Source organism: Coregonus lavaretus (genome assembly GCF_964263955.1).
Source record: "Coregonus lavaretus genome assembly, contig: HAP1_SCAFFOLD_519, whole genome shotgun sequence".
Classification (NCBI taxonomy): Eukaryota; Metazoa; Chordata; class Actinopteri; order Salmoniformes; family Salmonidae; genus Coregonus; species Coregonus lavaretus.
The window spans coordinates 1-24,326 of NW_028161472.1; the positions used below are offsets into that span (position 1 = coordinate 1).

General features: G+C 44.4%; 1 protein-coding gene across 1 annotated transcript; it reads right to left on the bottom strand.

Moving 5' to 3' along the window:
• Positions 1-524: 524 nt before the first annotated feature.
• Positions 525-23,367, bottom strand: LOC311120643 (integrin alpha-V-like; the record flags this gene model as incomplete). Its single annotated transcript, XM_084195227.1, has 6 exons — positions 22,694-23,367; positions 20,463-20,593; positions 3,129-3,220; positions 1,369-1,483; positions 1,074-1,135; positions 525-570 (listed from the first exon to the last, which is right to left on the bottom strand). Coding segments are annotated over exons 1-6 (610 nt in total), but the record flags the coding sequence as incomplete, so codon positions are not given.
• Positions 23,368-24,326: the final 959 nt, after the last annotated feature.

Below are 24,326 nucleotides of genomic sequence, written 5' to 3' on the forward strand. Positions count from 1 at the left end.
AACATGGCAACCATGTTCTGTGTATGTTTGGTGGGATGTTTATGGAATATTCTCCTAACCCACAGAAAACTGGACATGTGAATGTTCTCCAACATTCCCATGAAACATGTCTAGAACATTAATATCTTAAGTTCTGAGAACATGGTAACCACGTTCTGGGTAAGTTCTATTTGACATTAAGGGAATGGTATCTTGGAAACATTCCTTGCACATCACAGGAACATTCCTATGAGACTCTTAAGGGGAATGTTCTCTAAAGTTGTGGGAACGTTTGTTGTTAGCTGGGCAGTCACTCCTGCAAGCCAGTGTCATGCCGGGTCATGATCTCACAGACTACTGCTCACTTGTCAGCCTAAGAGCTGCATTGACAACAGCTATAGTTAGGCAGGCAGAGCATCTTCACATATTCCCTGCATCACTGCATGCCTCATCTCAGAGGAGAGCCAAACAAAGCACAATGTGTCTGATAATACCCTGGATTAACAGACCTGCTCAGTAACTATATAGAATTACACATCACTTACCTTGCCAGTAGAAACTACCAGGGCCTCCAACAACCACCCTGTTATTCTGTTGGAGAGAGAGAGAGAGAGAGAGAGAGAGAGAGAGAGAGAGAGAGAGAGAGAGAGAGAGAGAGAGAGAGAGAGAGAGAGTCAGAGAGAGAGAGAGAGAGAGAGAGAGAGAGAGAGAGAGAGATAGACAGACAGACAGACAGAGACAGAGAGAAAGAAAGAAAGAAAACAACATTTAAAAAGTAAAAACATAAAATAAAGATTAAATAAATAGAAATTTAAAAAGGAAGAAATAAATAAGTTATTCTGTTACTCTGAGAAAAGAAAGAAAAGTATTTAAAAACCAAGACAATAAGATCTGAAACTGAATCCTGGAGAATAATACTTTGATTTCTCTATTGTTGTATGGAGCACTGCAAAGTAATGCACCTTGACAAAGAGAACACAACACACAAAACACACCTTGACAAAGAGAACACAACACACAAAACACACCTTGACAAAGAGAACACAACACACAAAACACACCTTGACAAAGAGAACACAACACACAATACACACCTTGACAAAGTCAATACTGAATCCAGCCTGACAGAAGCCCTGTCCATCTGGAGAGTTGGCTTCTGTTCACAGTAACACAAACACAGAATGATATAGGAATCTCTCAATGGTAGACCAGTTGTGGTTATCTCCATCTGCAGTTATTGATATAACAGTAGATTTAAAAGATATAGGGCCAGTTTCCCAGACCCAGATACGGCCTAATCCTGGACTACAATGCACTTTTTTTTTAATGAAGATTCTGTAGGCTTAATTTGCTGGGCCGGGAAAAAAAAACATTTCCCCTGTCACTTACTAGATCGACAAGGAGAGTATTCCACAACTTCTACTCCTTTCTTCAGGAAACATGTTCCGACAGGCTCTCGCTCTGACATGCTGTACGTGCTCCACTGGTAGAGAGGTGCACAGGCCTGAGAGAGACAAAACACCTCATGAGTACAGTCAACAACAGCAAGGCCACGCAACAGTCACAGAGACTCAATAGAGTAATGGGTAATCTCTCGTTACAGGCTAGCTAGCGCACGCAAGATTTGGTTCTGGATTCCAAGATAAGGACATGACAGTCCCCAGGATGTGTTCACCGTCTGACATCCTGCGGGATCGTCTGAGACCAGCCACCCGGACAGAGAATGAAACTGAATAATATTTCTGTCTGTAATAAAGCCCTTTTGTGGGGAAAAAACACCCCAACACCACTACAGCCGATGCTTGGCATTGCGCATGGTGACCTTAGGCTTGTGTGCTGCTGCTCGGCCATGGAAACCCATTTCATGACGCTCCAGACGAACAGTTCTTAGTAAGTTTGGTAGTGAGTGTTGCAACCGAGGACAGACCATTTTTACGCGCTTCAGCACTCGCTGGTCCCGTTCTGTGACCTTGTGTGGCCTACCACTTCGCAACTGAGCCGTTGTTGCTCCGAGACGTTTCCACTTCACAATAACAGCACTTACAGTTGACCGGGGCAGCTCTAGCAGGGCAGAAATGTGACGAACTGACTTGTTGGAAAGGTGGCATCCTAGGACGGTGCTATGTTGAAAGTCACTGAGCTCTTCAGTACGTGCAATTCTACTGCCAGTGTTTGTCTATGGAGATCGCATGGCTGTGTTCTCGATTTTATACACCTGTCAGCAACAGGTGTGGCTAAAATAGCCGAATCCACTAATTTGAAGGGCTGTCCACATACTGTACTTTTGTATGTGTGTGGCTCTCTCATTCGGTTTGGGGGGGGGGGGGGGGTTTGCAGGACTGAGTTTATGGGAAACCCAGATCTAGATAGTTTGTTTTCCCAGTCATTGTTAATAATGATTCACATACAGTGATGATGTCATCTCGAGAGGACTTCCAGTTTGTTGCCATCTTGCTGCAAGTCTCTTTCAGGACATCCGCTATTAAAGGAGGTCCTGGATCGTCCAATCTTTTGTCAGTTGAGTCAATCAGTATTTTGGACAAAGCTCTTGAAAATATTGTTGTTGTAACAACTGCTAATAGAACCCTTTTAGTTATTTTAAAAGATCCTTCACCTAAACACTGTCCTCTCCATGACTCTCACCTTCGGCTTTTTGATGCCGTGGTCTCGACGTAGGCCGATACTCCACGCAGTTTCAGACAGGGCAGGTCACAGGGCGGATTTAAACATCAACGAACAGCAGGGATTTAGACAGCCACAAGGCCGGGGGGGGGGGCCGTGTTCAAGCTGTCAAGGAAACCTTGCTAGTTTGATAGCTAGGTAGCTACCTGCTACGCCAAGCACTCTCTTCAAAACTTTTCGTTGGCAGGATCCCTGGACAGATATAGCGGTCCCAGCAACTGATGCTATCCGCGTCGCGGGATCCAAATTCAAAAGGTAGCTAGCAAGCAAACTTTTTCATTATAACACTTTTTCAGAGACTTTCAAAAACAACAAACCGAGCTCTCCCTCATTCCGCGTTTAACACGTGATCGTACCATGGAGATAAGTATGAAAAATGCATGCACTCACTAACTGTAAGTCGCTCTGGATAAGAGCGTCTGCTAAAATGACTAAAATGTAAAATGAAATAAGGACATGACACTCACCAGGATGTGTTCACCATGTGACCGTACCGTGGCTCCAAACCACTGGTTGGACTTGAACTCCATCTGGACCCCCTCGTTATTCTTACGATCATCTGTGAGGTAGAAATCATTGTGGTTTTACTGAAGAAACACCATCACTTTAGGGGTGTCTGCTTGGAAGAACCTCTACTCTGTGTTGTTTTCATTATGGCACACCTAACATCATATTTTTATTTAATTTTTGATGTAAACAAGCATTTCTTATTGGACAAGGCAAGGTACTCCTTCCCTGTTTCAATCCCTTTTCTTCCATTTGCTGCCTAATGAACATGACCCAGAGAAGGCTGAAGACCCTACGTTGAATTGTATAGAATTCTACGTCAGGCAGAAATTTAGCTTTTGGATCAGGAAAGTTTCCTCTCACGACCTCGACAAGCCAGAATGCTGAATAAAATGATACTTTACCGGTTGTCTGTGTGGTTGGTCCTTTTGCAGGTAGAAATGTGAAACTAAATGTCCACAGAGTAGTGTCATCAACACGACCTTCAGTATGCCGGTCTGTGTATCGTTTGTATTTTCCGGTTTTTATTTTCAAAACTGATGCAATTCGCACGTGACAAACACTTGTACAATATGGCCGAGCCTCACCGAACGGCAAACACTTCCAGCTGATTGTGAGGAAACATGCTTCGGGCGACTACATTCGGTTACATTCGGCTATTGTTTACATGTTGTGCATCACGTGCAATGCGTCAACAGATTGAAAATACAAAAGTGACAGAACCTACCGACACCACAAAAAGTCGGGTAAACAACACTTTCCTGTGGATACCCTATCTCCACTTCCTGCCAAAAGGACCAACCGGTAAAGTAAGAGTAGATATCATTTTATTCAACATTCTGTCTTGTAGAGTCTTTTTTTTACAGCGACTTCTTTCAGACTGATGTCATGGATTTACCATGGTAACCAATATAGGAATAAGGATGAATCCTATTAGACAGGCTCCAACGCCCACCGCATGTGGCAGGGGCTATAGTCCATTACGGATTACAAAGGAAGACCCGGCCGTGATCTGCCCAACGACGCCTCTCTACCAGATTAACTCAATGCATTTTATTCACGCTTTGACAACAACAACATGGAGCCGGGTGTGAGGGGCCGTCACCGACCCAGAGGACTGGGTGATCTCTCTCTCCGAGGCCGACGTGAGAAGGGTCTTTAATCAGGTCAACACCCGCAAGGCCGCGGGCCCCCGACGGTATTCCAGGGCGCGTTCTCAGAGCATGCGCAGAACAGCTGGCAGATATATTCTGGTACATTTCAACCTCTCCCTGTTCCAGTCTGTAATCCCCACATGTTTTAAGATGACCACCATCATTCCTCTTCCCAAGAACTCTAAGGCTTCATGCCACCATGACTACCGCCCTGTAGCACTCACTTCTGTAATCATGAAGTGCTTTGAGAAGCTGGATATGGCACACATTAACACCACCATCCCAGACACCCTAGACCAACTCCAATTCGCATACCGCCCCAACAGCTCCATAGATGATGCAATCTCAATTGCTCTCCACACTGCCCTCACCCACTTACATTTTACACTTAGATAAGAGGAATACCTATGTGTTAATTGATTACAGCTCAGCGTTCAACACCACTGTCCCTTCCAAGATTGTCACCAAGCTTAGGACTCTGGATCTGAACACCTCCCTCTGCAACTGGATCCTGGACTTCCTGACGGCCGACCCCAGGTGGTGAGGAGCTGATTGTGGACTACAGGAAACGGGTGGAGCAGGTAGACAGCTTCAAGTTCCTCGGTGTCCAAATCACTAAAGACTTTAAAATGGTCCAAACACAGACGAGACGCACAGTGGTGAAGAAGGCAATGCCTCTTCCCCCTCAGGAGGTTGAAAAAATCCTGAAAAGGTTCTACAGCTGTACCATTGAGAGCGTATTGACCGCCGTACTGCAGACGGTACCGGTGAATCAAGTCTGACACCAACAGGCTCCTGAACAGCTTCTATCCCCCAAGCAATACGACTGATTAAATAGCTAACAGAATAGCTACACCTTCACCTTGTATCTTTATTGACTTTTTATATCTCTATGCACACTCACACACACACTGTCACGCCGTCATACACACACACACACACACTCACTCCATCATTTTCTCACTCACACATAATATGCACATACATTTATACTGACTGTACACACACACATACAAGCTGCTGCTGCTACTCTGTTTAGCTTTTATCCTGTTGCCTAGTCACCTTACCCCTATACATATCTAACTCCATCACTCCAGTATCCCTGCACATTGTAAATATGGTCCTGGAACTGACCCTGTATATAGTCACCTTACCCCAATACATATCTACCTCTATCACTCCAGTATCCCTGCACATTGTTAATATGGTACTGGAACTGACCCTGTATATAGTCACCTTACCCCAATACATATCTACCTCCATCACTCCAGTATCCCTGCACATTGTTAATATGGTACTGGAACTGACCCTGTATATAGTCACCTTACCCCAATACATATCTACCTCCATCACTCCAGTATCCCTGCACATTGTAAATATGGTCCTGGAACTGACCCTGTATATAGTCACCTTACCCCAATACATATCTACCTCTATCACTCCAGTATCCCTGCACATTGTTAATATGGTACTGGAACTGACCCTGTATATAGTCACCTTACCCCAATACATATCTACCTCCATCACTCCAGTATCCCTGCACATTGTTAATATGGTCCTGGAACTGACCCTGTATATAGTCACCTGACCCCTATACATATCTACCTCTATCACTCCAGTATCCCTGCACATTGTTAATATGGTACTGGAACTGACCCTGTATATAGTCACCTGACCCCTATACATATCTACCTCCATCACTCCAGTATCCCTGCACATTGTTAATATGGTACTGGAACTGACCCTGTATATAGTCACCTTACCCCTATACATATCTACCTCCATCACTCCAGTATCCCTGCACATTGTAAATATGGTTTTGGAACGGACTATTTAAATATTTCCTATATATAGTATGCTTACTTACTTTGTGTATTTCATATTTCTTATGCTTATTTCTCGTGTGTTATTTCTAGTAATACATTGTTATTGATTATTGCATTGTTGGGTTTTGAGTTTTGCAAGAAAGGCATTTCACTGTACTTGTCTATGTGACATTAAAACGTGAAACAGTCTGTTGTTTAGGCAAGACCCAGAGTACCCACAGACAAATGGACTGGTTGATGTTGGGTATTCCTGATAATTAATAAATGAAGGCAGGAGCAGTGATGAGTTTTCATCAGAGCCTGGAGATGAAACTATATTTTCCCTGTGAGGAAATGACTCACAGCCAACACCCATTAATACCCCCTGTCTAGCCAACGCAGATCTATCTCTGACACACAGCCAACACCCATTAATACCCCCTGTCTAGCCAACGCAGATCTATCTCTGACACACAGCCAACACCCATTAATACCCCCTGTCTAGCCAACGCAGATCTATCTCTGACACACATGTTACTCCATGAGGAGGGATATCCATGAGGCAGTGTTTCCCCTAGTGTAATAGGGTTGGTTATGTTTCCACTTCCCACTGCAGAAAACAGTGCATTCGGAAAATATTCAGACCCTTTGACTTTTTCCCCAAAACATTTTTTTACGTTACAGCCATATTCTAAAATGGATTACATATTTTTTTTTTTCCCTCAATCTACACACAATACCTCATAATCACAAGGTTTTTAGAAATGTTTGCAAATGTATTACAAATACAAACAGAAATACCTTATTTACATAAGTATTCAAACCCTTAGCTCTGAGACTCGAAATTGAGTCTGTCAGAGCAGAAACCAAGCCCTGAGGTCGAAGGAATTGTCCATAGAGCTCCGAGACAGGATTGTGTCGAGGCACAGATCTGGGGAAGGGTACCAAAACATTTCTGCAGCATTGAAGGTCCCCACGAACACAGTGGCCTCAAACATTCTTAAATGAAACCACCAAGACTCTTCCTAGAGCTGGCCGCCCGGACAAACTGAGCAATCGGGGGAGAAGGACCTTGGTCAGGGAGGTGACCAAGAACCCGATGGCAACTCTGACAGAGCTCTAGAGTTCCTCTGTGGAGATGGGAGAACCTTCCAGAAGGACAACTATCTCTCCAGCACTCCACCAATCAGGCTTTTATGGTAGAGTGGCCAGACGGAAGCCACTTTTCAGTAAAAGGCACATGACAGCCTGCTTTAAGTTTGCCAAAAGGCACCTAAAGGACTCTCAGACGATAAGAAACAAGATTATCTGGTCTGATGAAACCAAGATTGAACTCTTTGGCCTGAATGCCAAGCATCACGTCTTGAGGAAACCTGGCACCATTCCTACGGTGAAGCATGGTGGTGGCAGCATCATGCCGTGGGGATGTTTTTCAGCGGCAGGGACTGGGAGACTAGTCAGGATCGAGGGAAAGATGGACGGAGCAAAGTACAGAGAGATCCTTGATGAAAACCTGCTTCAGAGCGCTCAGGACCTCAGACTGGGGTGAAGGTTCACCTTCCAACAGGACAACGACCCTAAGCACACAGCCAAGACAACGCAGGAGTGGCTTTGGGACAAGTCTCTGAATGTCCTTGAGTGGCCCAGCCAGAGCCCGGACTTGAACCTGATCGAACATCTCTGGAGAGACCTGAAAATAGCTGTGCAGCGACGCTCCCATCCAACCCGACAGAGCTTGAGAGGATCTGCAGAGAACGGGAGAAACTCCCCAAATACAGGTGTCTCAAACTTGTAGCGTCATACCCAAGAAGACTCAAGGCTGTAATCGCTGCCAAAGGTGCTTCAACAAAGTACTGAGTGAAGGGTCTGAATACTTATGTAAATGTGATAATTACGTTTTTAATTTTTTATACATTTGTAAAAATGTCTAAAAACCTGTTTTTGCTTTGTCATTATGGGGTATTGTGTGTAGATTGATGTTGATTTTTTTCAGCAGCAGTGGCAAAGTTAGTGTGGGACGACTGTGAGAAGGTCACTTCTGGTTACTTTTTAATAGGACATTCTACTCCAAAATGAAAAAATATATATATATTTATGTTGACATCATCAAAATAGAATGTTCCCTTTAAAAGCATTATAAACTGATGCAGCATAGTGGCTTTAGATAAATAGGCTGAACCATGTGGTTGCCCATCTGCATTATCTCATTGAAAACAATCTAAAGACTCTGAATGCATCAAATTCTACAAACAGGTTTTTTTCTGGATCAAAATGGGGCTAAAGGCTCCGCATGCGGAACAGTTCGTGCATATATTATGACTACATTTTGTGACATTTTTGTGCGTTTTGGTCTTCGGCAAGGGTTTTTTCGGCTGTTCGTGCACACAAAAGATGTTCTCGAGGCAAGCCGAAGTTTGGTAGCCGAAGTCTACGCCCCTTCTTCTGTGACTGATCAACTGTTTCTTCTTTTTCTTCTCGATTCAGCCCAAAACTCTGTGGATTCAACATCGTGAACAACAACAACGACAACTTAGAGCATCGCTTGGCCAAGGAGGTTTTAAAAGTAAGCAAGATTGAAAGCAACATGCCATCTTCACCAGAGGATGAGGTATGTTGTTGTATTTTCTATTGTAGTCGAGGAAAAGAGTAGCCATGTTTGCTAACAATAACTAGCAATCTAGCGCTAGCTATTTGTCTGGTTAGCTAGCCTAGCAGAGAAAGCAAGCCAACCAACTAAAGATCTTTACAACTTTTTGATCAAACATAATTTTGTCAGAGAAAGAAAATCATAAGCTTCCCTGATTGGTAACACCGAAGTCAAAGTTCGGTATCAAGGTCCAGCTAGCTAAAAGGTTGCAAATGTTGAGTAGCTGGGCAGCCGCGAGCTGCCCAGTAACACGAGCCAACCAGACAAGCTAAATTATTTCTATGCTCGCTTCGAGGCAAGCAACACTGAAGCATGCATGAGAGATCCCGGACGACTGTGTGATCACGCTCTCCGTAGCCAATGTGAGTAAGACCTTTAAACAGGTCAACATTCACTAGGCCGCAGGGCCAGACGGATTACCAGGACGTGTACTCTGAGCATGTGCTGACCAACTGGCAAGTGACTTCACTGACATTTTCAACCTGTCCCTGACTGAGTCTGTAATACCAACATGTTTCAAGCAGACCACCATAGTCCCTGTGCCCAAGGACACTAAGATAACCTGCCTAAATGACTACCGACCTGTAGCACTCACGTCTGTAGCCATGAAGTGCTTTGAAAGGCTGGTTATGGCTCACATCAACACCATTATCCCACTGACTACAGCTCAGCGTTCAACACCATAGTGCCCTCAAAGCTCATCACTAAGCTAAGGACCCTGGGACTAAACACCTCCCTCTGCAACTGGATCCTGGACTTCCTGACGGGCCGCCCCCAGGTGGTAAGGGTAGGTAACAACACATCTGCCACGCTGATCCTCAACACGGGGGCCCCTCAGGAGTGCGTGCTCAGTCCCCTCCTGTACTCCCTGTTCACCCATGACTGCATGGCCAGGCACGAATACAACACCATCATTAAGTTTGCCGACGACACAACACTGGTAGGCCTGATCACTGACAACGATGAGACAGCCTATAGGGAGGAGGTCAGAGACCTGGCCGTGTGGTGCCAGGACAACAACCAAGACAAAGGAGATGACCGTGACCAAGACAAAGGAGATGATTGTGGACTACAGGAAAAAGAAGAGGACAGAGCATGCCCCCATTCTCATCAACAGGGCTGTAGTGGAGCAGGTTGAGAGCTTCATGTTCCTTGGTGTCCACATCACCAACAAACTATCATGGTCCAAACACACCAAGACAGTCGTGAAGAGGGCACGACAAAGCCTATTCCCCCTCAGGAGACTTTGCATGGGTCCTCAAATCCTCAAAAAGTTCTACAGCTGCACCATCGAGAGCATCCTGACTGGTTGCATCACTGCCTGGTATGGCAACTGCTTGGCCTCTGACCGCAAGACAGAGGGTAGTGCGGATGGCCCAGTACATCGCTGGGGCCAAGCTTCCTGCCATCCAGGACCTCTATACCAGGCGGTGTCAGAGGAAGGCCCTAAGAATTGTCAAAGACTCCAGTCACCCAAGTCATAGACTGTTCTCTCTGCTACCGCACGACAAGCGGTACCGGAGTGCCAAGTCTAGGTCCAAAAGGCTTCTTCACAGCTTCTACCCCCAAGCTATAAGACTCCTGTACAGCTAATCAAATGGCTAACTGGACTATTTGCATTGACCCCCCATTTTTACGCTGCTGCTACTCTCTGTTTATTATCTATGCATAGTCACTTTAACTCTACCCACATGTACATATTACCTCAATTACCTCGACTAACCTGTGCCCCCGCACATTGACTCAGTACCGGTACCCCCTGTATATAGCCTCGCTACTGTTATTTTACTGCTGCTCTTTAATTATTTAAATGTTTCACTTATCTATTTTTTACTTAACACTTATTTTTCTTAAAACTGCATTGTTGGTTAATGGCTTGTAAGTAAGCATTTCACTGTAAGGTCTACACCTGTTGTATTCGGCACATGTGACAATCACATTTGATTTGATTTGAGTAGCAAGGCCAGGCCTACACAACTCTACTCTAATGTATTATAGTCTATTGTATTATACTCAGTATTATATTAAATGTAATATGTTGTTCATTGATCGTGTTGGATGGATATGTGTACTAAATAGCTTTTAAATAATACTATAATAATAATAATATATAATAAATAATAATACTTTAAATAATAATTTTTTTCTTTTTCAAGGCACAAACACCAGTGAACGGGGACAGCACCAGGTTTTGTTCTCTGCGTCCCAGCACTGCCTCGTCACCGGCCCCAAGCACTGCCTCGTCACCGGCCCCAAGTACTGACTGGTCACCGGCCCCAAGCACTGACAGGTCACCGGCCCCAAGCACTGCCTCGTCACAGGCCCCAAGCACTGCCTCGTCACCGGCCCCAAGCACTGACTGGTCAACTGCCCAGATATTTCCATCTACACTCTCTGACACTTTAATAATATTTAATTGACACGTGTTGTTAACACGTCTGTTCTTAGCAGACACGTTTGTATTGTCACTTTCTGACACTTTCAAAGCCCAGATGGTTTATTTCTGTCTGCTGAAAAAGCTATGTTTCTTCATCTCTATACAAGGTATTTCTTTTTGAACATCATGTGCTGACCTGTGTTCCAAGGACTTCACTGGCGTTCTTCTACTTGTGGTGTAGTTCAATCTAATCTAAATGAATGCACAGAGACATCATAAAATCAACTTTCATTTTATTAACAAGATTAAAAAATCTACATTTTAGTACAAAGTACTTTGGTTCACAGAACTGTGTGCGTCCATCAAGGGTTTTGTGTGTGTGTGTGTGTGTGTGTGTGTGTGTGTGTGTGTGTGTGTGTGTGTGAGTCCAAACAAAGGCCTATTCATGATTGGCTGGCCTTGGGTTGAGTTGTCCTCTCCTAACCATGTCTTCCTGCCATGGCACACGTCCAGGGGAGAGAGGAATAAGTCCCTGAGCTTGTTTCTTGTTTCTCTGTGTCACCCTGGCACGAGAGAGCCTCCCTGGCTCTTGGAGATTGTTGTCCCCTGCCACAACCCTCCTCCACTCTCCAACCCTCCTCCACTCTCCAACCCTCCTCCACTCTCCAACCCTCCTCCACTCTCCAGGTTGGTAGTTGCCAGAAGGGACAGACAGGTCAGCAAAAAGCGGGAGGCACGTATCTTGCGTTTGGCTCATGAGCTTCTTCCGTGGAGGACAGGTATTTGTGGAGGGCCACACATGCCTTCACAATGTCATTAGCCTTTTCAGTGGTACACACGATTGGCCGAACAAGAATCCTCATCCTTGCAGTCATGATGGTGAATGCATTTTCTATGACTCTCCGACAACGAGAGAGGCGGTAGTTGTAGGTATTGAGATGGACACCTGTGAATGAGGGGTAATGAGAATACAGTGGGGGAAAAAAGTATTTAGTCAGCCACCAATTGTGCAAGTTCTCCCACTTAAAAAGATGAGAGAGGCCTGTAATTTTCATCATAGGTACACGTCAACTATGACAGACAAAATGAGAAAAAAAATCCAGAAAATCACATTGTAGGATTTTTAATGAATTTATTTGCAAATTATGGTGGAAAATAAGTATTTGGTCAATAACAAAAGTTTCTCAATACTTTGTTATATACCCTTTGTTGGCAATGACACAGGTCAAACGTTTTCTGTAAGTCTTCACAAGGTTTTCACACACTGTTGCTGCTATTTTGGCCAATTCCTCCATGCAGATCTCCTCTAGAGCAGTGATGTTTTGGGGCTGTCGCTGGGCAACACAGACTTTCAACTCCCTCCAAAGATTTTCTATGGGGTTGAGATCTGGAGACTGGCTAGGCCACTCCAGGACCTTGAAATGCTTCTTACGAAGCCACTCCTTCGTTGCCCGGGCGGTGTGTTTGGGATCATTGTCATGCTGAAAGACCCAGCAACGTTTCATCTTCAATGCCCTTGCTGATGGAAGGAGGTTTTCACTCAAAATCTCACGATACATGGCCCCATTCATTCTTTCCTTTACATGGATCAGTCGTCCTGTTCCCTTTGCAGAAAAACAGCCCCAAAGCATGATGTTTCCACCCCCATGCTTCACAGTAGGTATGGTGTTCTTTGGATGCAACTCAGCATTCTTTGTCCTCCAAACACGACGAGTTGAGTTTTTACCTAAAAGTTCTATTTTGGTTTCATCTGACCATATGACATTCTCCCAATCCTCTTCTGGATCATCCAAATGCACTCTAGCAAACTTCAGACGGGCCTGGACATGTACTGGCTTAAGCAGGGGGACACGTCTGGCACTGCAGGATTTGAGTCCCTGGCGGCGTAGTGTGTTACTGATGGTAGGCTTTGTTACTTTGGTCCCAGCTCTCTGCAGGTCATTCACTAGGTCCCCCCGTGTGGTTCTGGGATTTTTTTCCTCACCGTTCTTGTGATAATTTTGACCCCACGGGGTGAGATCTTGCGTGGAGCCCCAGATCGAGGGAGATTATCAGTGGTCTTGTATGTCTTCCATTTCCTAATAATTGCTCCCACAGTTGATTTCTTCAAACCAAGCTGCTTACCTATTGCAGATTCAGTCTTCCCAGCCTGGTGCAGGTCTACAATTTTGTTGCTGGTGTCCTTTGACAGCTCTTTGGTCTTGGCCATAGTGGAGTTTGGAGTGTGACTGTTTGAGGTTGTGGACAGGTGTCTTTTATACTGATAACAAGTTCAAACAGGTGCCATTAATACAGGTAACGAGTGGAGGACAGAGGAGCCTCTTAAAGAAGAAGTTACAGGTCTGTGAGAGCCAGAAATCTTGCTTGTTTGTAGGTGACCAAATACTTAATTTCCACCATAATTTGCAAATAAATTCATTAAAAATCCTACAATGTGATTTTCTGGATTTTTTTTCCTCAATTTGTCTGTCATAGTTGACGTGTACCTATGATGAAAATTACAGGCCTCTCTCATCTTTTTAAGTGGGAGAACTTGCACAATTGGTGGCTGACTAAATACTTTTTTTCCCCCACTGTATATGTCAGATATAAGATATAACCTATTTGGTCAACAACAACCAAAACACCATATAATTTCCCAGGAATTATATTCCAAAAGCCTTGATAAAAATGTAATTTCTCATATACACTGCCTTCAGAAAATATTCATACCCCTTGACTTATTCCACAGTGTTACAGCCTGAATTCAACATATATTAAAATATATGTTTTTTTCTAACCCATCTATACACAATACCCCATAATGACAAAGTGAAAACATGTTTGTAGAAATGTTTGCAAATTTATTGAAAATGAGATACAGAAATATCAAATTTACATAAGTATTCACACCCTTGAGTCAATACTTTGTAGAAGCACCTTTTGGCAGCGATGACAGCTGTGAGTCTTTCTGGGTAAGTCTCCAAGAGCATTCCACACCTGGATGGTGCAACATTTCTTCAAGCTCTGCCAAATTGGACGTCGATCTTTGCTAGACAACCATTGTCTGGTCTTGCCGTAGATTTTCAAGTAGATTTAAGTAAAAAAACGGTAACTTTGACATTATGGGGTTTTGTGTGTAGATCAGTGACACAACATCTCAATTTAAATCAGGATGTAACAACAACAAAAAAAATGTGGATAAAGTCAAGGGGTGTGAATACTTCCTGAAGGGCGCCGTAGATGTGCATGCAGTAACAAGGGAAATTAGAAACAGGAAAAGTTCCAATTGATTCCTACATTCTATTATCAACATACCTGGATAAGGTCACATCCGGTTCTCATGTAGGGGGAAAGCTGCATCTCTCAGGACAACGTGGACTTGGTGTTGTGGTACCTGGCGGGACAGCTGGCGGTGGTAAATCGAGAGTCTTCTGCAGCGGTTTGGAACCAAAATAACTCTTAAAACCCTCCACCAGCACTCTCTCGGCCGTATGCCAGTATATCCGTCTCCGTATCTCGCCTATTATACGTCTTGCTAGTTAAAGCATATCTAGTAGATCCCGGGAAAAACGTACATTTCCTTGCCAGTCAAGTGTCTCTCTGTGTACACTATTTTACTCTCCCGCGCGTGTATTTGTTTTGGTCGTAGATGGCTATTACCAGCTCATCACCCTCTACTGTCCGGGGGTAATATTGTTTTGGTCGTAGATGGCTATTACCAGCTCATCACCCTCTACTGTCCCGGGGGTAATATTGTTTTGGTCGTAGATGGCTATTACCAGCTCATCACCCTCTACTGTCCCGGGGGTAATATTGTTTTGGTCGTAGATGGCTATTACCAGCTCATCACCCTCTACTCTCCCGGGGTAATATTGTTTTGGTCGTAGATGGCTATTACCAGCTCATCATTTTCATCGTTGTTCAAGCGAAGATCTTTTAAGGGAGTATGCCAGCCCACTCGTTCGGTGCCAGCCGAACCGAAGCATGCTGAAGCCTTAAGGTGGTAGGCGTGGCGGGTGAATGGTAGTGGGTGTGGCCAGCGGCGTGGTCTCCGACTGAACGTTTTAGAGACCCTCTTCTTGGCCGCAGAGACGACATTTTGCTCTTTTAAAGCTAATTTCCTGAAATTGTACACATTTTGTCATGGGGCTGAGAGATCATTTGCAGTTTTAAAGCAAATGTTCAGCAATTCAACACATTTTGCCTTGGCTTATTCCAAGTTCTTATGCCATCTGAATGACTCAAACATTATAACAAAATCAAATCGGGGTCATGAAATGTTGTTGGTATTTTGGTGATTTTTTTGTTCTCAAAGATGATCTTATTAAAAAACACTGACAATTAATTTCTAGTTTCACAGTATGATGCATTCATTATATGATGCAAAACCCATCATCACACTGTGAAACATCCGCCGTCTCTCCCTGGGTAAGGCAAGTGAGACTACGGTTAACATGTCTATAACATTGTCTTAATATGGGGTGTGTCGTGTTGATGTGGAAATTATCAATTTTTTTATAACGCACCTGAATCACCTGATATGACAAACCATTGTAAAGCCTGTTGAAATATCCTGTCAGCTGCAATGTTGCAAGTTTGCTGGTAACGCAATACCACAGGTGCTTGTTCAGGCAGAGCTGGAGTGTCTTATTACCTGGTGCCTACAGGGCTGATAAAATGGAGGGTGTCCTCAGACCTAAGAGCGTGCTGAGACACCATGAAGACGCCATGAAGACGGAAAACGCCTAGCTGTTTGCAACAAGCTGAACCTTCCATAGACTCACATGACCGGCTATTACCAGTAACTAATGGTAACTAAACACCAAATCCAGTAGACCAGATTAGGTGGTGGGTGATGAGATTACAGTTAGATTACAAGCCTAAACAGTTGAGAAAAATAATATGCCGAAAGAGCTTTTATAAAAAATATATTGTTTCATGATAAGCACAGCCTTTATAAAGAAGATATTGTTTCATGATAAACACAGCCTTTATAAAGAAGATATTGTTTCATGATAAACACAGCCTTTATAAATAAGATATTGTTTCATGATAAACACCGCCTTTATAAAGAAGATATTGTTTCATGATAAACACAGCCTTTATAAAGAAGATATTGTTTCATGATAAACACAGCCTTTATAAAGAAGATATTGTTTCATGATAAACACAGCCTTTATAAAGAAGATATTGTTTCATGATAAACACAGCCTTTATAAAGAAGATATTGTTTCATGATAAACACAGCCTTTATAAAGAAGATATTGTTTCATGATAAACACAGCCTTTATAAATAAGATATTGTTTCATGATAAACACAGCCTTTATAAAGAAGATATTGTTTCATGATAAACACCGCCTTTATAAATAAGATATTGTTTCATGATAAACACAGCCTTTATAAAGAAGATATTGTTTTATGATAAACACAGCCTTTATAAAGAAGATATTGTTTCATGATAAGCACAGCCTTTATAAAGAAGATATTGTTTCATGATAAACAGATACACTAGAAATAAAGTCAATTCCATAGTGGCACACAGATTAAATTGCTTGGTGATTGTACGGGGAATGATTAGGCCTACTGATTCAGTGCAACTTTTATTTCTAATAACTTCAGAGAATTAGCAAATGATATTAATTGTTATACTATCTGGAACCAAATGCATTGTGTGAAGGTCTGTGCAGATAGAATGAGAGAGAGTTGCACCTCTGACATATTTGGTAGGATATTTATTACCCTTCAGGGTATACCATCTAGCCAACCACAAAGCTCTGTTCTTGTGTAACCCTGAGTAGAGCAGTCTTAGGAACGACAACCAGCCCTCCTGTCTGGCCCTAGAGCAAAACACGTCCGAACAACAGTTAACTCCTCCTATGTTTCTGACTAAAGCAAGAGCAACGACCCAGCTCCTCCTTAACCCTGACTCGCACAACAGTCACAGTCACAACACCCCCCACCTTCTCTACAGCCCAGACTGCACCTGGGTCAAACATCACATCCACCCATGTGGGCCATCTACAATTACAGTTATTATGAGACTCTGGTCAGCTGTAAATCTGTCCGTTTAGTCTGTCTCACCCTGAGGAAAACTGTGCCAAAACATCGGTTCTCCAATAAATCATTGGGAGTAATTAGAGAGTGTTCTCAATTCGTTTAGACTTTCTTTGTGCTGTTTTTTGTTTAAAGGTTTGCCTGTCCACCCGACTGACAGAGCTGGAAAACAAGGACTGACTGGGACAGACCAGGAAAGAACAGTGAGCAGGAGAAAGACTTCCAGACCACGTGGTAAGCCAGCTAGTTTGATAATGGCCATGCGGGAGAAAACCCCCCTGAGCACACACTAACTAACTACAGTAGTTTTCCCCCTGGCCCTAGGCAGCTTGGACACAAACACTAAACCACTGACCGAGGCAGCTTGGACACAAACACTAAACCACTGACCGAGGCAGCTTGGACACAAACACTAAACCACTGACCGAGGCAGCTTGGACACAAACACTAAACCACTGACCGAGGCAGCTTGGACACAAACACTAAACCACTGACCGAGGCAGCTTGGACACAAACACTAAACCACTGACCGAGGCAGCTTGGACACAAACACTAAACCACTGACCGAGGCAGCCTCCCCTCTCAGTCTGCAGAAACAGATCAGACATCACAAAGGCACCCATTGTGGTCATGTATAACAGCGAGGCCAGGTCACTAAGGCACTGACTGGCAAACCATCAGAAATGGCGGCAAAGGTAGGAAAAATATGGAAAAAACATGACATGGAAATATATGTATATAGACTTCCCAACAGACTAGTGTGGTTCAGACTTCCCAACAGACTAGTGTGGTTCAGACTTCCCAACAGACTAGTGTGGTTCAGACTTCCCAACAGACTAGTGTGGTTCAGACTTCCCAACAGACTAGTGTGGTTCAGACTTCCCAACAGACTAGTGTGGTTCAGACTTCCCAACAGACTAGTGTGGTTCAGACTTCCCAACAGACTAGTGTGGTTCGGACTTCCCAACAGACTAGTGTGGTTCAGACTTCCCAACAGACTAGTGTGGTTCGGACTTCCCAACAGACTAGTGTGGTTCAGACTTCCCAACAGACTAGTGTGGTTCAGACTTCCCAACAGACTAGTGTGGTTCAGACTTCCCAACAGACTAGTGTGGTTCAGACTTCCCAACAGACTAGTGTGGTTCAGACTTCCCAACAGACTAGTGTGGTTCGGACTTCCCAACAGACTAGTGTGGTTCAGACTTCCCAACAGACTAGTGTGGTTCGGACTTCCCAACAGACTAGTGTGGTTCAGACTTCCCAACAGACTAGTGTGGTTCAGACTTCCCAACAGACTAGTGTGGTTCAGACTTCCCAACAGACTAGTGTGGTTCAGACTTCCCAACAGACTAGTGTGGGTTCCTCTTTTGGCTCCTGGAACTCAGTCAGTCTGTCTGTTTTCAGTCTATGTGAGCAAAAATATATTGTTCTGCAGTTGCTTATTAAGCACAATAAACAAACCGATGTAACTTCTATTGCTGAACCAAATGAACTTATATTGATAGAGAGCGGTGTAAATAGCACAGGAGGTAGAGACGGAGGCCATTGGTTTAGGTGGGAACTTGGAGCCCAGAAAGACAGTGAGGTCATCCACATGGGTTGTGGTTGGTTCCAGAGAGGATCATGGGCTCGTCGTACCGCCTTAGACTACGTCCCAAATGGCACCCTATTCCCTTGATAGTGCACTTATTTTGACCAGAGCCCTTTGATGCACTAAATAGGGAATATGGTGCCATTTTGGGACAGGCCCTTAGTCTAACTTTGGGCTGCCTACCTCTTTATTTTATTTATTTTATTTCACCTTTATTTAACCAGGTAAACCAGTTGAGAACAAGTTCTAATTTACAACTGTGACCTGGCCAAGATAAAGCAAAGCAGTGCGATAAAAACAACAACACAGAATTACATATGGGGTAAAACAAAACATAAAGTCAAAAATACAACAGAAAATATATATACAGTGTGTGCAAATGTAGCAAGTTATGGAGGTAAGGCAATAAATAGGCTATAGTGCAAAATAATTACAATTTAGTATTAACACTGGAGTGATAGATGTGCAGAAGATGATGTGCAAAGCTCTTACAGACACATAATGTCAATGAGATCTGGGACAGAATAAACTGCTATATAGGCTTATGTTCCCCAAAATAGCTTAATTACAGTGGCTGTCTGAATGAGCGTTTGGCATTGATGGGGCTTGGTTTTGCATTGCGTGTTTTTGTTAGTTCGTGCTGGGTCAAACCCATACGATGGAGGGAAGTGCAATAGTGTAAATATTAGTATATGCCTTGACACATATCTGTCTGCAATGGATGCTTCATGAAGGGAAATCACTCTCATGCCTTCCTTCCTTCCCTCTCTCTATCTCTCTCTCGCTCTCTATCTCTCTAGTTCTCTAGTTCTCTCTCTCTCTCTCTCTCTCTCTCTCTCTCTCTCTCTATCTCTCTATCTCTCTAGTTCTCTCTCTCTCTCTCTCTCTCTCTCTCTCTCTCTCTCTCTCTCTCTCTCTCTCTCTCTCTCTCTCTCTCTCTCTCTCTCTCTCTCTCTCTCTCTCTCTCTCTCTCTCTCTCTCTCTCTCTCTCTCTCTCTCTCTCTCTCTCTCTCTCTCTCTCTCTCTCTCTCTCTCTCTCTCTCTCTCTCTCTCTCTCCCTCCCTCCCTCCCCCTCTCTCTCTCCCTCCCCCTCCCTCTCTCCCTCTCTCTCCCTCCCCCCTCCCTCTCTCTCCCTCCCCCCTCCCTCTCCCTCCCCCCTCTCTCCCTCCCCCCTCTCTCCCTCCCCCCTCCCCCTCTCTCTCTCTCCCTCCCCCTCTCGCTCTCCCTCCCTCCCTCTCTGTTATTCAGAGCAGACAGTCCTTTAAAGGTGTCTCTCCTCTCTCTCTCTGTCTACCCCCCCCCCCCCCCCCCTCTCTCTCTCTATGACTCTTAAACTTAACATTGAGCATGTCGGCACATCTCCAATACAGGCGTCCTGCATTCCTGGATGACTACTAACTTGAGCGAAACATCTGCTTCCTGAACTGCAATCCCTTGTGCCCTCACATGGAAGGACACGTATCTGACTTGACATACATTTTGATTAAATGGACTTTGAATCTGGAAAAGCAATATCCAAAACCCACACTGATGGACATGACCCCTTGACTGAGTCTATTGAGCTTCACTTTGGATATCAATTCACAGTGGTCCCTCCCCCGTGTGATACAGGGCAGATATAGACACCAGACAATGTCAGAAATTGATGAACGGGATACTAAGTAACAGACCTCCTGTACTCACCAGTGTTGTCAAACTGTACTTGGGTACAGTCACCAGTCTTCTGCCATGGGCAGGTATAGACAGCCCCTCTCTCCACCACTGTGGAAGCTGAGGAGGTGTTGGCTCTGGGAGCTCCTATAAGAATGTTTGACCTAAAGAAGAGAAATGGACTTAAGTCTAAATACAACAACAACAAAAAAAACATGCACCACCTGACTTACTCTTCTACTGTAGCGCTAGCCAATTAGGAGCAACAAAGACTGTCACGTGATGAATAGAATAGATGCACTACACGACCAAAAGTATGTGGACACCTGCTTGTCGAACGTCGTAATTTCCAAAATAAAATAAAATCAAACAAAAAAATGTGGGCCTTCCTCTGACACATGGGCGTTGATATGGAGTTGGTCCCCCCCCCTTTGCTGCTATAACAGCCTCCACTCTTCTGGGAAGGCTTTCCACTAGATGTTGGAACATTGCTGTGGGGACTTGCTTCCATTCAGCCATAAGAGCATTAGTGAGGTTGAGCACTGAGGTTGAGCGCTGATGTTGGGCGATTAGGCCTGGCTCGCAGTCGGCATTCCAATTCATTCCAAAGGTGTTTGATGAGGTTGAGGTCAGGGCTCTGTGCAGGCCAGTCAAGTTCTTCCACACGGATCTCCACAAACAATTTCTGTATGGACATCGCTTTGTGCACTGGGGCATTGTCATGCTGAAACATGTAAGGGCCTTCCCCAAACTGGTGACACAAAGTTGGAAGCAAAAAATCATCTAGAATGTCATTGTATGCTGTAGCGCTCAGATTTCCCTTCACTGGAACTAAGGGGCCTAGCCCGAACCATGAAAAACAGCCCCAGACCATTATTATTCCTCCACCAAACTTTACAGTTGGCACTATGCATTGGGGCAGGTAGCGTTCTCCTGGCATTCGCCAAACCCAGTTTTGTCCGTCGGACTGCCAGATGGTGAAGCGTGATTCATCACTCCAGAGAACGCGTTTCCACTGCTCCAGAGTCCAGTGGCGGTGAGCTTTACACCACTCCAGCCAACGCTTGGCATTGCGCATCGTGAACTTAGGCTTGTGTGCGGCTGCTCGGCCACAGAAACCCATTTCAGCTCCAGACGAACAGTTATTGTGCCGACGTTGCTTCCAGAGGTGGTTTAGAACTCGGTAGTGAGTGTTGCAACCGAGGACAGACGATTTTTACGCACTACAGCACTCGGCGGTCCCGTTCTGTGAGCTTGTGTGGCCTACAACTTCGAGGCTGAGCCGTTGTTGCTCTTAGACGTTTCCACTTCACAAGAACAGCACTTACAGTTGACCGGGGCAGCTGGGCAGAATTTTTACGAACTGACGGTGACACGTTGAAAGTCACTGAGCTCTTCAGTAAGGCCATTCTACTGTGAGTGTTTGTCTATGGAGATTGCATGGCTGTGTGCTCGATTTTATGCATGCAAAAAGGCTGTCTTGCTCCTCTCCACCTAACTTTCCCTCACAGTCCCTTCAGTTTCCTTTAAATCCCGTTAGTTTGGCTGCTCAGTTTACCTAAGATATCCCTCACCCATCATAGCCCTGCCATTCCCAACCAAATCAAGGCTCTTGGAAATGCACATCTAGGACACTGCACCCGCCCACTCAGGTCAGAGTGTTTATCATCGTCCGAAGGGGGAACGTTTCTGAGGACTTTTTTATTATCGATAGTAACACAAATGTCTGAATGTTGTGCGTGACTCGAAATAACCACAACAATATGATTCCAAGTCATTCGGATTACCAAAATCATATAAACATCTTAAAATGGAAACAGCTGTGTCTACGTGTGTGTGGGGGGGGTGACAATCAAGAGTACAGTGATGTGCCTCAACATCATGTTCTCACCGGACAGCACTATAGAGGACAGAACGAACCAATCAGTTATAAGTATATAGCAGCCAACCGTTTTAACATGGGGTTCTTGCCGGATTTAGTGACAAACAGTTTTTTACATGGTCCGTCATTTCTCCAGATTTAGCGACCAATAATGTTTACAATACACCTGTCATCAACCGGTGTAGCTGAAATAGCCGAATCCACTCATTTGAAGGGGTGTCCACATACTTTTGTATATATATATATATATATAGTATGTATTTATTGTATTTCAAATAACATAATTATATGTCCTTCAATAAACTAAATAAAAGTGGAAAACATGAAAGATCTAAAACCTGACACCACAAACATTATTACATAATATAGAGCACAGTCTTACTGCTTGTCATCCGGCTGGAAGAAATCCACCGAAAATCCAAAATAACTTCCTTTAGGTCCAGAGAATACATAGGGTTTGTCACTGTCCAGATTGAAAGAAGTTGTCCATTGTAAACAAGGCAGGATCAAAGCCAAAGATAAACTAAGCTTGCAAAGCCGCTCCATCCCGAAGTCGTCGTAGTGTAGCTAGACTTCACTGGGTGTGTGGCGTGTTTCCACTTCAGCGATAAAGCACTAATGTGACTAGTTCCCCGTTCTCTTTGTAGTCGTTCTAATGATGATACAGCGACATCCCACACACCATGTGCGTGTTAAATCGAACCAGTTCAGCAAACTACTCCGCTACAAAGTTTCACTTCTTCACCAACATTCCGTGAAAAGATTCCAGTTGGAATCAGCGCGTCCTCGATCCACGCTTCAAGCGATACAATGTAACAAATCTGTGTAAATGGCAACACAACTCAGCAGCCTACAGAGCTGTTTTTGTGTTCAGCAGTCCCAAAACTAACTGTACAGGAAGTGCTCGCGTAATTCCCCCACAAAACGGACTTCCGCAATGTTTCACACTTGTGCCAACTGCAGTTCTATTCCGTCTCGCGCCTTCCATAGCCATGTAGGGGCTACTGTGTAACAACTGGGTTACAACGAAACGTTTCAGTTGTAAAACAGAGAGACATCGGGTTTTGGTGCCAAAACCCTAATAATCTCGCTCTGGAACTATCACGTGACATTTTTTGAATCAGCTCTTCATCTGCCGGAATGCCATTATAAAGGGTCGGTGAGGGACAAAAAAATCTGCCCTGGCATTTCAGCCACAGACCACACACAGGCATTTAATGCTACTGATACAAAACATTGCCAACTATAGTCCAGCGTTTCTCCACTTTTACTGTACCAGTGACCAGTGAAACATAGTCCTCCTCCTTTTTTAAACCAGCTCATGTTTAATACACATACAACATGTAAAAGCACCACTGGAGAGACAACTCACCACAATAACTGGGCCTCTGTTACCTCCCTGTTGTGCAGTCTGTCTCTGCATATTCTCTGCTGTCACTCTGTTGCTGTATGTCTGTCCGTCTTTCAGTCACTCTTTCTGCCTGTCTCTGCTTCTCTTTGTGCTCGTCTGTCTGTCTGTCTGTCTGTCTGTCTGTCTGTCTGTCTGTCTGTCTGTCTGTCTGTCTGTCTGTCTGTCTGTCTGTCCGTCTGCCCGTCTGTCCGTCTGTCCGTCTGTCCGCCTGTCCGCCTGTCCGTCTGTCCGTCTGTCCGTCTGTCCGCCTGTCTGCCTGTCTGCCTGTCTGTCTGTCTGTCTGTCTGTCTGTCTGTCTGTCTGCCTGTCTGCCTGTCTGTCTGTCTGTCTATCTGTCTGTCTGTCTGTCTGTCTGTCTGTCTGTCTGTCTGTCTGTCTGTCTGTCTGTCTGTCTGTCTGTCTGTCTGTCTGTCTGCCTGTCTGCCTGTCTGCCTGTCTGTCTGTCTGTCTGTCTGTCTGTCTGTCTGTCTGTCTGTCTGTCTGTCTGCCTGTCTGTCTGTCTGTCTTTGCGCTCCTCCGTCTGTCCGTCTGTCTGTCTGTCTGTCCGTCTGTCTGTCTGTCCTAAGTGTTATTGGCTATTACATATAGAGCCAACATATTAAGG